This window comes from Callithrix jacchus, chromosome 20 (assembly GCF_049354715.1).
Source record: "Callithrix jacchus isolate 240 chromosome 20, calJac240_pri, whole genome shotgun sequence".
NCBI lineage: Eukaryota > Metazoa > Chordata > Mammalia > Primates > Cebidae > Callithrix > Callithrix jacchus.
The window spans coordinates 13,602,706-13,617,710 of record NC_133521.1 but is presented as its reverse complement, the minus strand read 5'-3'; the positions used below and the strand labels follow the sequence as shown (position 1 = coordinate 13,617,710).

The 15,005-nt window shown below is 48.5% G+C and overlaps 1 protein-coding gene across 2 annotated transcripts in view; it reads right to left on the bottom strand.

Moving 5' to 3' along the window:
* Positions 1–1,359: 1,359 nt before the first annotated feature.
* The window catches only part of SLC6A2 (solute carrier family 6 member 2), a 49,446-nt gene continuing 35,800 nt past the window's right edge, over positions 1,360–15,005 (bottom strand). Inside the window, exons 6-14 of one of the 2 annotated variants that reach the window (XM_035281993.3) lie at positions 13,893–13,996; positions 12,557–12,681; positions 11,643–11,755; positions 9,613–9,741; positions 9,122–9,221; positions 8,074–8,174; positions 7,440–7,607; positions 5,809–5,880; positions 1,360–5,188 (exon numbers count right to left, since the gene is read on the bottom strand). In XM_035281993.3, coding sequence (XP_035137884.1) covers positions 5,165–5,188; positions 5,809–5,880; positions 7,440–7,607; positions 8,074–8,174; positions 9,122–9,221; positions 9,613–9,741; positions 11,643–11,755; positions 12,557–12,681; positions 13,893–13,996 — 936 coding nt within the window. In that variant the 3' untranslated portion in view covers positions 1,360–5,164. Of the gene's footprint in view, positions 5,189–5,808; positions 5,881–6,544; positions 6,729–7,439; positions 7,608–8,073; positions 8,175–9,121; positions 9,222–9,612; positions 9,742–11,642; positions 11,756–12,556; positions 12,682–13,892; positions 13,997–15,005 lie in introns of those variants that run through there. The other variant, XM_078357798.1, reaches the window with a different exon arrangement.

Sequence of the window (15,005 nt, the reverse complement as noted above, 5' to 3'; positions counted from 1 at the left end):
GCCCATTCATGAATACTTAGTTCTGACTACTCCTGATCCACTGTACAGAGGAAAAAATTGAGCCCCAGAGAGAGACCACGTGCATCAGTGCCTTTGGGAAGGAAGTAAAAATGAAGCTATCCAATCTCCAGAAATAGGGTGGGGTGCACTTCAGTTGGGGAAAATTCAGAAGCCTACCAGATACCTACAGTGAGGCTCATCTGTGTTCCTCCAGCTTCTCCTACTGTACTGCCAGCCTAAGGGAAGGGTAGAAGCCTGGGCAGCCAGCTCCTTCATCAACCCCACGAAAGATCTGGACCAGCCTCCCTCTCCTCCTCCCACAGGACCACTGCTCACTAGATCTCGGCAGGCACAAGGGAATGCCAGAAGCACAGCTGCCTTCTGTTTGATTCACTATAATAAAGCCCAACACCAATTCTGGGTTGAAACAAAATGATCAGAATGATAACAGTCTCTCTGGGATGTCTGCCCAACTCCAATTTGTGAGGCCAAACCACTCCTACCCCAGGATCCTTGGCATGGATGTATTTGCATCTCCCAGTGCTGCTGTTCCAGGCTGGCTTATAACTGTCCAAAGAAAACCCTAAGAGCTCCAAATGGAAGGGACCTTAGGGGTTGTTTAACCTCCCTCCCCCAATTCCACCTGACATCGCATCCCCAGGAGACATTGCCTGCTATCTGCTTGCATATTTCCAAAGCTGGAATTACCACTTCCAGCAACAGCCCATTCTCTGTTCTGGTCAAATCTTGCAAGCTGTCTTCCTGGACTTCCTACCATTGGCGGCATTTCAGCACGTGGGCCCACCACATACTCTCTGGTGGCCTTTACATGTTTGAAGACATTGACTGAATACTTATTTGACAGCACCTCTTTTATATTGGTGTCACTCTCTGCTTGCTGGCTTCTACTAAAAATAATTACCTGTAAGTTCACATCTTCTCCAAACAAATGACAACATTCAGTTTACATCTTCCCCAAACAGAGACTTAGATACATGTGAATGTATCCCTCTCCCCAGAAAAATTCACACATGTACTAAATTGTGTATTTAATTCAATCAAACAGGAGGTTCTGAGCCCCTTGAAACTCAGCCTTAGAAAAGAAAACTAAACTAAACCTGGTGCCCTCTTTTTATTTAAAAATATATGCTGATCTCAAAGCTAAGATTACAGATTTAACCCCTTCCAATCTCTTTTTCCATAGATTCTAAAAAGAGTTATTTGATTAAAAGGTGAGTCACTATGACCAGAAGCTCTTTTTTACTAGCTGGAAGCTGATCATAGACACACCCACTTGCCTTACAGAATTTGTAGCATTCTACCTTCACGAAAGAAAGCATTCGGAACTCCACTACCAGATACGTAGCCCAGGAAAAACTCTTTATTATTCTGTACAGTTATATTTCCACGAAGAGAACTGTTTTTAAAATAAATCCAAATCAGACACAGAAATCTGCATGACATTGGAACAGTCCATGACACAGAGAGGACACAATCAAAACAGTCTTTATTTACACAGAAGCAGAGAGACAAAGGGATGAGGGCAGGTATCCCAAAAGTGACTTCATATTCACCAATGTTTCAGTGGCTTCTGCAACCACAGCAGAGCTGTGGATCCCGGGACTCACAGGACATGACAACGTGTTACCCTCCAATGCCTCTAAACAAAAGGATTGGATTAAAAACAAATACCAAGTGTTTCTGGAATCAGCTAAAAATATCTGAGAAAGGGGAACTATTGAATGTCCAGAAAAATCAAAGTTCTGAAGGCTAGACATCTGACATTTCTCCGATAGAGAGATCATTGGTCATCAGTTCATTCTGCAAAATTCTTAAAGTTAGGTGATGTGTTTCCTTCATTGTAAATGTAACAGGAGAACATCATTATGGAGACATGCAGGGATGTCTTTAATGGAATGGGAACTTTGATGATCTGATACAATCCCTGATTTTAAAGACAAAGAACCTTGAAACCCCCAAAGATGAAGCCACTATCCTCAGGCCACACATGGTCTGCACATCCGATTCTGTAAAACTCTACATGCGGTTCTGTTTCCGCCACACTACGCGCCTTCTCTGTTTTTCTCTCTTCTGCAGCTTTTGAAGGAAATAAACAAATGAAGTGAGTTCAGTGGGCTTCTTTACTAAGAAATGACTTCTTTGGTAAGAATGCTTCAGTCTCACATTAGCGAGGCTGGAAAACAGATCCTATGGCAGGAACTGGCTCCCATCTGAGCAGCAACTTCCTTTGAGAATTAAGGCAGCTTCGGGGATTTCTGTTCAGCGGGATATCTGGCAAGACTTGGTAGCTCTCTTTCTCCCTTGTCTTATCTTCATCTACAATGAAGGCTAACAGGTGGGTGTTAAATAACTAGACATTGAGTAGATGTAAATGTGATGATCTCAAACTGATATTTTACATTTCATGAAAAATAATAACTCTTTAAAAACCTGACAAAATATCAAAAGTGTCAAGTGTCATATACAGTACACAGCACCCTTGCCCTGGGCGACCTCTGCTATTAAAAAAAGGCTACAAAAAGGAAGTCAAACATGACTTAACATAACACAAAGCACATACTCTCTCTCCATTACATGTGGGTGGGAAAGGTAAACCCAAATGGTCTCTAAGCACCTCCCTGAGAACTTCCAAGGGCTTTCTGGGTACCCCCACCCTCCGGGGGGACTGGACTTGGAGCCAGGTTCTTCCCCCTCCCCCTGGCAGATTCAGGAGCTAACTTCTGCCGCAAGGCAGCACCATTGCGTTGGTTCGGTGTTGATTCAACTAGCACCACATCTCCGATTCACCCCTGGGACAAATGTCTGGAGGCAGAAGGGGCCACATGCAGATGGCAAAGAGGAAATGGCAGGCTCTCTCAGAAGCATGCCCCTGCTCTAATGCATACAGGCTTTGCTGACTGCTTGCTCTCATTTCAGCCAAGTAGACTCAGCTTTTCATGTCCAACTGTTCCGAAGAGTGATTACATTCATCAAAAGAGAGGAGCTGAATAGTTTCCTCTCTGGAAACCAGCTAGAGGAAAATACATGGCATTCTCTCACTTCTTCCCATCCTCCAACACATTGTTCTTTTGCTAAGAAATATTCCCTTGGCACTTGAATGAGTTTTTTTAGAAATGACAGCGCTGGATGAGGTAAACCATATTGTGCAGGGAATCTCAAAGTGCTCTGGGCTGAGAGTCAAGGGATGTGAATTGAATTGAAGGTCCAACTTGATCTGTTAGTTGCTGAGAAACCTTAAGCAAGAGTGACTGAAATGCTGAGCCTTGGTTTTCTCACCTGGGAAATTGGGAGATAGAAGCTATAGCCCTGCAGTCCCCACTGGGCAGATGGGAGGTAATGTAGGTAAAAGTGCTTTATTACAAAAAAAAAATGGTAACATCTGGGAAGAAGTTACCCTTCACGGGAGGATTCAAAGTTACCAATGGGGCCCAGATCCTGACCTGATTGTTCTCCTCATTGTTCATAGGGCTTCAAGACACCTGCCACCTGTGCTGTCTCAGGCTTTCAGCTGACCTTTTTTACATGGAAGGATTCAAAGTCTCCTGAATTGCCCTTTTTTAATCTACAGAATGACCCGAGGAGCCTGACCCTGACCCAGCAAGGAAACCTCAGAGCCCTGGGAGACACAACCATCTCCCTGCCCGACCCTGGTCCCCTCATAACCCTCTTTCCGTAGGATTCACCAGACTCAGTGACACCCTAGTTTTAGGCGAAGCACCTTCTCAATGTGCGAGTGCAGCGGCCTTTTTATTTCTTCCCAAGATCCTGCAACAGGAGCTCCCACAGTCAGAATACAAATCCCTCCAACAAGGGTGTGAGAGACTCTAACCAGAAACAGAAACCCCTCCCAAAGATGCCACCAATTTAGCAAAGTAGGAATCACTTCTCTTACTGATCACCTTCACCACCACCAGAGGGCACCAAATGCAAGCTTGTATCAGAAGTAAACCTAGAGACGTTTTCTGAAACCACCACCATGTTCCATCCACTCATAATATTCTCCCCTCCACTTGAGAGAGTATTTCTGCGCTGCTTGTCTCACCCTGCCCTCCAAGGTGCCGCATCTAGTGCATGAGAGTGTTTACAGTCAACTCTCCATTTCTCACGATCCCTGGGTCCACTCCAGGATATTCCCAGGGGGAGGCTGTGCAGGTGTCCAAGAACAAGAAATTAACACAACAGCCTGTCAGGCTGCCGTTGGGCACCCACCTGGCTTTGTGAGGACAGCATGGTGAGGACACATGTGCGGCCTCACTTGGCCCGTCTCCGTTTCCCCAGGCAGGTATCAGGAAGCGCAAATGGGTTTTCTGGGCTCCGTGTGTCTCACAGAGCAAGAGCAGCATGAGGCCTCAGTAGTCACGGCTTGCCTAGTGGCCTCTACCAGCTTGTCTGATATAGGCACCTCCTAGAACTTGCTCACTATGGTTCATTTACCCTCTTCCTCCTGGACCCCGTCGCTCTGGGCCATCTGACCACCAGAAGCTGGAGGAATGTTCCAGAACACACTCATCAAACTCAGATTGGCCAGAGTGAAAATCAACCATGAAGGTTTCTACTATGGAGGTTTCTACTCCAAATCCCACAAAGCATCTATCCACTGACTTCATTTTAGGGACAAATAAATCTAACTCCTGGGCTGAGCCTCAGGCACGAGAGGGCTCTTGGGTAGGCAAGAAAAGGAGGGTCTATGTACCTTCCCCATCCACCCCACTAAACTCAGCCGGACTTCATGTTTGATTTTTGTTTTATTGGCGTCTGATCAAAAACCCATCCTCCCTCTGATGTGGTCAACTAAGAACTTCTGTGCCCAAAGTCTAAGCAAATGTGATGGGGGTTTCCGACCTCAGGACCTCGCTTCAGCAGGCTCCCAAAGTACGAGAGACTTCCCCTGAAACAAACGGGACGAGACAGAAGTCAATTTCCTGTTTGCTCCTCTCCTCTGAGCTAACAGCCCCCAGGCCAGATGCACAGAAGGCGAACAAAAACTAGAGCCATGAAATCATTTGTAATTGGTAAAAGAAGAGAAGATCAGAAGGACAGCTTCCAGCGGAGGAATCCCAAGATGGTGTCCGCAGTGGGAGTGAAGCAGCTGGTTGTGATCCGGGCGTTGGCATGGGGGTTCCTCCTTCTCTTCCGGACAGGCTCAGATGGCCAGCCAGTGTTTTGACTGCAGAGAAAGAGGGGACTTGATGACATGGTGGCGACCGACAGGAGCAAGGGCCAGCTGGTGGGGGCAGCAGGAAGCAGAGGAGGCAGAAAATCACCCCCTTCCTTCACGGACCTCAGGGAACATGCAGGTCAATTCCCTAACTGTCACAGCAGCCCCAAAAGGGCAGCAGAACCTCCCCAAAGTCACACGGCAAGCCTGAGGCCATGGGCTTGCAGGAGCCTCCCTGTCCCCCATCCCTTTCCCCTTTGGCCAATGTGTTCGCCCTGCATGCTCTAATACTTGGTCAAGGTATTGCAGCTCTTCCTTCAAGATAAGGAATTTTCAGCATGGTTGGTGACACTCCATGGCAACAACTCATAGGGGTTAAACAGAGTTATAGGAAAGACTGGGCATTTGGCATCTCAGGATCAAGGAGCAGAGGGGCAGGCATGGGCTGATAGAAGGCAGAGGACGGTCCCTCTCCTGCTCTGACCCTGACACCACACCCCTGTGGACTACAGCTCACACTGGGTTTCTGGGTTTTCTGGCTGTGAGGTCCAGCCTTGGGCAGTGCACAGGAGGGAACAGCCAGGGCCTGCCCTTATGATCCCCACCCCAGAGGGCCGGGCTGCACCCACCTGGAACTGTCTGATGTCCCTCTGAGCCACCAGGTGGTGCTCGTTCTCTGGTGTGATGCCATAGGCCAGTCTCTGAAAGGAGGAGGAGAGGAGGCCTCAGCTTGGCTCAGGGATACCTTTCTGGCAACCTGGCTACACCCCCAGATGAGGGCCGCCTGCTATTTGGCCCTGCTGCCCCACGTGGACAGCATTCGTGGTCTGTACAAGACACCTCCAGTCTTGTTTGTGGAGCTCGTCCATTGAGTCATTCATCCAACCAGTGTTTCTTGAGCTGCCTACTGTGGTCAGACATGGGGCTAGGCTCTGTGGATCCAGACTTGAAGGAGACCCATGCTGTCTCTACTATGGGGGATCTTACAGCCCATGTAAGGGACTGGCAATGAACAAACACACACGTCGTCTTAGACCCAGATTGGAGAAAGTGCAGCAGGGGGAGTATGGAAGGAGGCCTCTGGCCCTGCAGGGAATCAGGGAAGCCTTCCTGCAGTGGGGACACTTTCAGGGTCTCAAGCCATGTGTTCTGAACCAACAATTGATCACTGATAGCTGGAAGCCTTCCCCCGCCCGAAGTGTAGAGAATAGAAAGCTCAGGTCCCAGTTCCCATGTCTAGAACGACGTCACTGAACACTGATCCTCCCAGTAACCCAGAACAGAGGCCCCCCTCCAACTTACGGATTTCACAGACAGGAAACGTATCACAAAGATTGAGGGTGGGGACTGTCCGTTGGACACTCCCTTCCTTTCGTTCCCGTGTGGCTCACTGCCTTCCATTTTGTTTACCTGACCTTCATTAGAATGTGAACTCCATAAGGGCAGGAATTTTTGTCTAGTGTCTCGAATACTGCCCGGCATATATCAGGGTCCCAATAAATACCTTCCAAGTGAGTGGATAAAGGAATGAAGGAATGAAATCTTTGTTCTGTAAAGTAAGGATATGAGTAAGACTATCACTTTTAGTTTATGAAAGAAAGGATATTTTAATCAAATAGGAATGGCATAATTTCAGGATAAAGGGCACTGTTTCCTAAATATTTATATAAATGTGCGTGTGTATATATATATGTACATATGTGTATATATACACACACTCACCCATATATATATATATACACATGTATAAATATTGACATATATGCAGAATGCATAGAAAGAAAATATAGTTCAGAAATCTCTGGCTTAGGCTGATCAGATTATTAGGTTCTGGAAAGAGGCAGGTGAAAACCAGGTGGAGCAGATCACAGTGGGCTTGGACGGGGAGAGCTGGGGCATCTGGGGAAATGACAAGATGGGGACACGAGAGTGAGCTGGTTTCAGGTAGTCTCTCTAATCAATCCTTAGTGAACTCCAGGCCAGAGCTCACCCCCAAGGAATATGTATCGAACACCACTTGTGCACCAGACACTGTGCTAAGTGCTTACTTTTTCTTTTCGGGGCATGAGGTATTATCTCCAGGACATAGATGTGGAAACTGAGGCTCATCAGGGGAAATAACCTGGCCAATGAGGTGGATCCGTCTGGCCCTAGCTTCTGTGTCCTTCTATCTCCCTTCCCCAACCCAACAGGAATGAGAACCCTCCCATCCCCCTCAGCCACCTCCCACCCGGTTCCCCTGGGGAGGCCCAGAGCTCACCTCCCAAAGAGAGCCCTGTGTGCTGAGGAACTTGTAGATCATGTAGATGGGCACCAGGACCATGGAAGACAGGGAGATGCCCCACCCCACCCAGTTGGCCCAGGGCGGGAAGATATAGTCATCATAGCTGAGTGGCTTGAAGTTGATGATGCTGACCACGACCACGAACTAGGGATGGGCAGGGAAGGGAGAGAAGGGAAGACAGGGCAGAAGAGCGACAAGAAGGGAAAGAGAGAAGGAGGTGGGAGAGAAATGAAGAGCAGTGAGCATCACAGTGAAGGGAGGAAAGGAGGAAGGAGGGAGAGAGGAAGAGATGGAGAATCAAGAATTCAGGAAGTAAGTGATAATCAAAAGGAGGCAGAGATGACAGGGAACAAGCAAAGAGGAAGAACAAAAGGTGACTTTGGAGCAGGCATAACAGCTCCCAGGGACCCGAACCCCGCTCGAGAACCCCCCAGTAAGGTGGATGCCTACCATGTTATCCACAGGGCCAAGCATCCCAAGTGACCCCTCTACATGACCAGGGCCTCTGTATCCCAGAGCCTCCCCCTTAAGCAGCAAATACCCTCACCCAGCTCCATCCTGGGCACACCCCGCTCCCCACATGCAGGGCTTCCCGGCAGACACTACACACCAGGAGGAAGGCAGGGCTGACGAACTTCCAGCACAGTCTCCAGTACAGGCCCGGCCTGAACCCCATCATCTGCTGGATGTCATTGCTGAACCTGTCCACTCCTGTGCACACACAGGGCAGGCCTGTTACAACGGCTTGTGTGACAGCCAGGGCCAGGTCCTCCCATGAGCTTCTGGCCCCAGGTGGAGAGCAGGGCAGTGGGGCAAGATGCTGACACCCTGGGACTCGGGAGAGTTGGGATGGCACTTTGTAATGCAGAATGAGGGAGAGGACAAACTCCAGACCAGAATCCCCTTTCATGTGCCACCGCAATGAACTTGTCAGTGGGAAACCTGGGCTCAGAGAGGTGAGGGGATTTGCCCCAGATTCCACAGCCGGTTGGCCTGACTCCAAAGCCCAGCTCTTTCCTCTTGCTTACGCTTGCTCTGAAAATAACGAATACAACTATACATACAGCACATTCCCTGACTTCAGCCTGATAGCAGAGCCCAGCCTCTTCCATTGATTCTTTCTCTGAGTGGCAGCAGAGTGAGAACAGAACTAACATGTTGGTGTGACAGTTAGGGGAAAACAAACAATTAACACATTTAAGGTTTGTAAAATATTCTCTCAGTTCCCTTCCAAAACAGGTTTTCCAGAAAAAATACAGGATACCCAATTAAGTTTGAATTTCACATAAATAAAGGAAAAAAATTAGTATAAGTATCTCCGATGCAACATTTGGGCTATACTTATACCAAATAATGATTTGTTATTTATCTGAAATTCAAGTTTAACTAGGCACCCTGTGTTGTATTTGCTAAATCTGGCAACCCCTGGTAGAATGAATTGTATGACTTGGGGGGTCAGCATTTTCCTAAGGGTTCTTCTTCTAGAAGCTGATGTTGGATACCCTCAGGGGCCTTTGCAGCCTCCTGTTAAGGGCAGGTTCATCCAAAGATGAGCCAAGGATTGAGATTTGTTCCCAAGAAGCAACTTGCTGGACTCTGGAATTTTAGGGGCCTGTCCTGGAAATGGAAAGCTGAGGCTTTTCCACACACTCGCATACCATAAAACCAGGAAACTCCGATGGCCTCCATGAGTACAGCAAAAAGGATGGAGGTCCCAGCAGCAAAGGTGTCCAGGAGGGTCAGCACATAAATTCCACCCTGGGGCAGGGAGAGAAGAAGCCTGAGGACCTTTTTGGCCAAACATGGGCACTGACTGTTGTGTCCATCAACTCTTACCTGCCCCCATCCCACTTGCTCAGAACCCTGTTTGAGACCACAGGCCGCAGGGGTGTGGTGCTGTTGTGGTTATGGTACAGTTACCTCAGTTTCAGCCAATAAAGAGTTAGATGGGTTTCAAAGGGACTTTTGCTGCCCCTCAGGTCAATAAATAATTAACAGGATTGAGTGGAATCCTCAGCATCAGTGGTGGAAGAAGACCACTGGGTCGAGGACGCTGAGTCCCGCATTGTTCTCCCTGAGCTGAGCCCCAATGTTTGACTGAGAATCTGCCCAGAGGCCCCACATGACCCAGAGCCCAGCCCCTACTCACCTTGGTTATGCAGAACAGGGCGAGAAGGAAGGTGCCGAAGGTGACGCCAAATGTGAAGAGTTTCCGGTGTCGCTTCAGGACCTGGAAGTCATCTGCCAGGCCTGTGATGATAGCCTCCATGCCTCCCATCTGGAGGGAACCAGGAGGGGTGGAGTGTGGGAATGAGGGTCTATCTGGACCTCAGTCTCAGGCCCCAGGGTTCCTAGGGCCTCCTGCAGCCCAGGACTCCCGCAGGCTGCCTTGCCTCTCTTGAGAAATCAGCACATCCTGCCTTCCTCCCCATCTTCTCATCCCATTTCTGTCCTGTTCTCAGGCAAACTCAGAACTCAGAAACTATGTGGGAGAGGGTGAGGGTTAAGTCAACTCCTGTCTCCCCTACTCAACAGCTACCCATCTCCTGCCTCTTCACTCAGCCCTAGTGGGTACAGAAAAGCTGATAGTGGAGTGAAAGCAGTAACACACCAAAACCCACGTCATAGGTTTATACGTCAATAAGGGTCTCTGGAAACAACTCTTGCAGAAGAGCTGCTAGTGCTGAGAACTTCAGACAGTTGTTTTTGATAAGGACTTTGGGCTGCTTTTCTAACGATCGAGCACAGTGGTCACTTCAAACTCCAGACTCTTAGAGTCTGAAAGGGTCTCACATCCCACTGCTATGAGCAGATTGTTTCCTTATGAGGCCACTGTGAGGGCCAGACAAGCATGAAAGCTACCTCTGTCCCCTCCCCTCCCCCGCCAACTTGGCAGACACTGTTAATCAAAATTAGTATTCTTCATTACAAGCCCAGAAGCGGCTTCAAAATCCTTCTTAACACCCTGCTCCTGGCAGATCTACTGACTGAAAGCAAAAGGCAGTGGGAGGAAACCCATGTGCCAGCCCTTCCATAAGATTTTTTGCAAACTTCCAGGCATGATGTACTAGGGGCAGACACAGATTTTAAAAGCCATCATTAAACCCAGTCTTACATTTGGATAAAATAAAAGGATGTAAGAAACTCAAAACAAAACAAAACTCAAAACCCAAACGAACAAATAAAAACAGAGGTCCAAACTGTTTTAATTTGTTTGTTTGGGTTTTGAGTTTTGTTTTGTTTTGTTTTAAACTAGATCTCACTCAACCCAGGTTGGGGTACAGTGATGTAATCATAGCTCACTGCAGCCTCCAACTCCTGGGCTCATGGGACCCTCCCACCTCAGCCTCCTGAGTAGCCAGGGCTACAGGTACATACCACCATACTAAGCTATTTTTTTTTTTTTTGAGACGGATTTTTGCTCTTGTTACCCAGGCTGGAGTGCAATGGCGCGATCTCAGCTCACCACAACCTCCGCCTGCTGGGTTCAGGCAATTTTCCTGCCTCAGCCTCCTGAGAAGCTGGGATCACAGGCACGCGCCACCATGCCAAGCTAATTTTTTGTATTTTTTTAGTAGAGATGGGGTTTCACCATGTTGATCAGGAGGGTCTCGATCTCTTGACCTCGTGATCCACCTGCCTCAGACTCCTAAAGTGCTGGGATTACAACTGAGCTATTTTTTTAAAAATATTTTTTGTAGAGATGGGGGTCTCCCTATGTTGCACAGTCTGGCCTTAAACTCCTGGCCTCAAGCAATCCTCTCACCTCAGCCTTCCACGGCCCTGGGATTATAGGCATGAGCCACCCTTCCTGGCCTGTTGATTATTGATAAAATATAATGAGAAAATGCCTGTTTAGAGAACACAACTCTATCTGTGTCCCTTCTGAGTCATTTCCCCGCTTGCAAGAGGACAGTGTAGGGCTGGCTTATCTGAAGTCTCTCTACTCATCTGAATTTCCAAGATGCCAAAGGGGTTCCTATGGCTCTTGGCTTTGGCCTAAGTCTTATCTTTTTGAGCCAGGACTCACTTTTTTGGTCTACATTTAAATAGGGCCTTCTGGAAACAACTATTAACCAGGTGTTTGAATAGTGGGAACTTCAGGCCCAGGACTGTGTGTTGGGGGAGGAGTCAGGCCCAGGTGGATGGGGAACAGGTATCTTGAGCAGGGTCACTTACTGAGCTGTCAAGGCCCAGCGCCAGGAGCATGATGAAAAACACGACAGCCCAGAATGTAGATCCAGACAGGGTAGAAATGGCTTCTGGATACAGGATGAACACTAGGCCAGCTCCTGTAAGAAACATCAAGGACCTCATCAATGGCTGAAACCATTGGTCTGAGCTGTACGTGGTAGGGGAGCATCTGGGAGCCCAACTGGTCAGTCATGTGTGGGTGGAGCAGAACACAGGTCTAGAGATAACAGATGAAGTCAGCATGAACTTATAGCTCACCTGTGCATTAGAGAGGTTGACCCCCAACAGCCAGGCTGGAGAGCAGTTTTCTGCCTGGTAAGCTACAGACTACACACTGCATACCCCACCTCCTATACTCTACAAGGCATTCATTCTTACTCACAAAAGCTTGGGGTCCTTGGAGTGCATTAGAGGTAGCCCTTCCCCAGGTCTCAGCTTCTTTGTGGCCATAAGGATATGGAAAGCTGCAGGGAAGGGCACAAGCTCCAGAGCTATTGGGGTGTGAACACTATTGTACCATTGCTCACTAGCTGGGTGATGCCAGACAACTTATTTGGCTTGAGTCTCAGTCTTCTCATCTGTAAAGTGAGTCTACTGACACTTGCCTGGCAGCCCTGTGAGAACTAAGTGGAGGTATGTCAAGTGCTTAGCCCCGGGCTGGTACAGAGAGGACATTCCAAAATCTCTTCTTCCCAGCTTGACTCAGAGGAAGGTTCTGTTACATACATGGGGCCTGGGACTGCCTGAAATTCTCACTAATAACCTCAAGGGAAAGTCAATCACATGAGTGGTTTGGACACCTCCACAGACAGCCTATCGATCCTACAAAGGCAGAGCCATGCAGCCAAGAATAAGCTCCCTCCTCAGTGAGCTGGGGCCCAGGCGGGCTGCCCACCCACCTTCTGTGGCCACATCCTCAATGTTGACCTTGTGTTCATGGGCCATGTAACCAAGGATGGAGAAGATGGCAAACCCGGAGACGAAGCTGGTGATGCAATTGATGCTGCTGGTCAGCAAGGCGTCCCTGGGGGAAGAAGCACAGTGAGGTCAAGCTCCTTGACACCCTCAACCCTGTGCAATGATTGCTGGGCCAGTTATAGAACCTGCAGCCTGGCCCCAGCCTCAAAGGCCATGCCACCTTCAGTAGCTCCCGCTGCCACATGGATCCAGGGCCCCACCTGCAAGTAGGCTAACCACACATGGATGGAACAGTCCAATACCAGAGTCTACTGGCAAATTCCTGCCAGGAAATTGAGTCACCAGCCTCCTTCAACAAACCTTCCATGGCTGCTTCCCAGCACCTTCCAACTCCTCATCCTGTCATTCAAGAGCTTTGCTAAGAAGACCCAACCTTCCTTATAGATTTATCTTCTATTACTCTCAAGGTGTACTCTGAACAGTACAATCATATACTCTGTACAGTGAATTGAAACCAGTCAATTCACTGGCCCATAAACAACCCACCTCCCTGTATTTGGCTGTGTTGTCCCCCTTCTCCCACAGTGTGTGCTGTCCACTCCACATCTGCCTAGAGTAATCCTGACTATCCTCCAAGGTTCATCTCAAATTCACCTCCATGCATTGGCTTGTCTTCTATCAGGGGGCTGATCACCCCATTTCCTTACCTCCCTATATCCTGTCCCACTGGTATGCGTTCATCGGACTCTGTCATGTACCAAAGATACTATGATTCTGCCTTAAGCCTCGGACGGAGCATAATGGAAGTGAACCCAAATTTGTGCCCGTGTCTGAAGTCCCCACAGCACTGGGCCAGCAGGAGGCAGCATTGAGTGCTTCCTGAACTGAGCTAGATCATGGTCCTCTGAGTCTCAGTCTGCCCTGCAATCTCACCTCTGATCCTGCCAGACCCTCAGCAGCAGGGATATTCTACCCCTGCCTGCCTGGGCATCTGATGGACAGAGTCAGGCAATGCTGTCCACACTGAAATCTGCACAGTTCTCCTCTGTCCCAGCTACCCATCTCCTAATGCTGGTGACCTCAACTTTCCCAGTTCCACACCTCACTTCTGTTTAAGAGGCATCCTGAAATGAAATGTGGTCATTGGGACCCTCAGAGGCCACGTCGCAGTTTACAGAATGCCCGGGATGGTCCACAAGAAGAAAATGTGGCTTGCCCAGGGGGAGTTGGCTTCCAGATAAGAACCCTCTCTGCCATCCATGCAAGGGTCAACCCCCCAAGATTGAGAGCTTCCCAGAGTTCTGAGAAAGGTCTTACCTGTAACAGTTGTTGTCAAATTTGTTGTAACTGGCAAATGCAATTAACACTCCAAATCCAGCCCCCAAGGAAAAAAATATCTGAGTTGCAGCATCAATCCATACCTGAAACCAGCAGATAAAAGCCATCAGCCTCTGCTTCCTATACCACAGGACCACCTCACTGTTCCGGAAGGGCTGAGAAACCCTGGGAATGCTCTGAGATCAGAGGAAATATGGTTTAAACCACAGATGGGCAGTCCTGGCAACTCTCTCCCCTGCATCCTGTACAAAACAAGTGCAGTGAGAGGCTGGGCCTCTCTAGCAACTCCCAGCCTTGGGTAGCAGCTGTGAGTGAGCTCACCCTGTAGGAACTCATTCACTCAATTTCATGCCCTGATTTTCAAAGAAAATTAACAAAACTAAAAGTGCTAGGCTAGAGTGTGAATAGGTAACAACAGAGGGTTATGGTCATCTTAAGAGTTACAGAGGTGGTATTTTCAGAAGGGGAGGACCATTCCTAGTAGGCTTCTATGAGCCATAGACAATGGTGACAGCTTGGGGGCCAATGTGGCTTACTTATTCCATCCTTTGGGTGATAAAAGCACATGGCTGGAGGCCTGGACATCTTAATTCCTTTCCAGCTTCTCTTCCTAATGGTCTATCCTTGGTCAAGTTCACTTCTCTCTGTTTTCTTATTTGTATAATGGGGATAATTCTACTTCACCCACGCAGACTAAAAGCTGCAATTCAGATTCTTTTTCAGTGGAGTCTCACTCTGTCACCCAGGCTGGAGTGTAGTGGTGTGATCTTGGTTCACTGCAACCTCTGCCCTCTGGGTTCAAGCAATTCTCCCACTTTAGCCTCCTGAATAGCTGGGATTACACTAGAGTGCCACCATGCCCTGCTAATATTTGTATTTTTAGTGGAGACAGGGTTTCACCATGTTGGCCAGGCTGGTCTTGAACTCCAGACCTCAAGTGATCTGCCAGTCTCTGCCTCCCAAAGTGCAAGTGCTAGGATTACAGGCGTGAGCCACTGCGCCCGACCTTCCAATTCAGATTTGAGAGATGTCTGTCATCTCCTCACTGGTACTAGTCCAGACTTCCCCAGCTGTGCAAACAGGGGGCAGCAC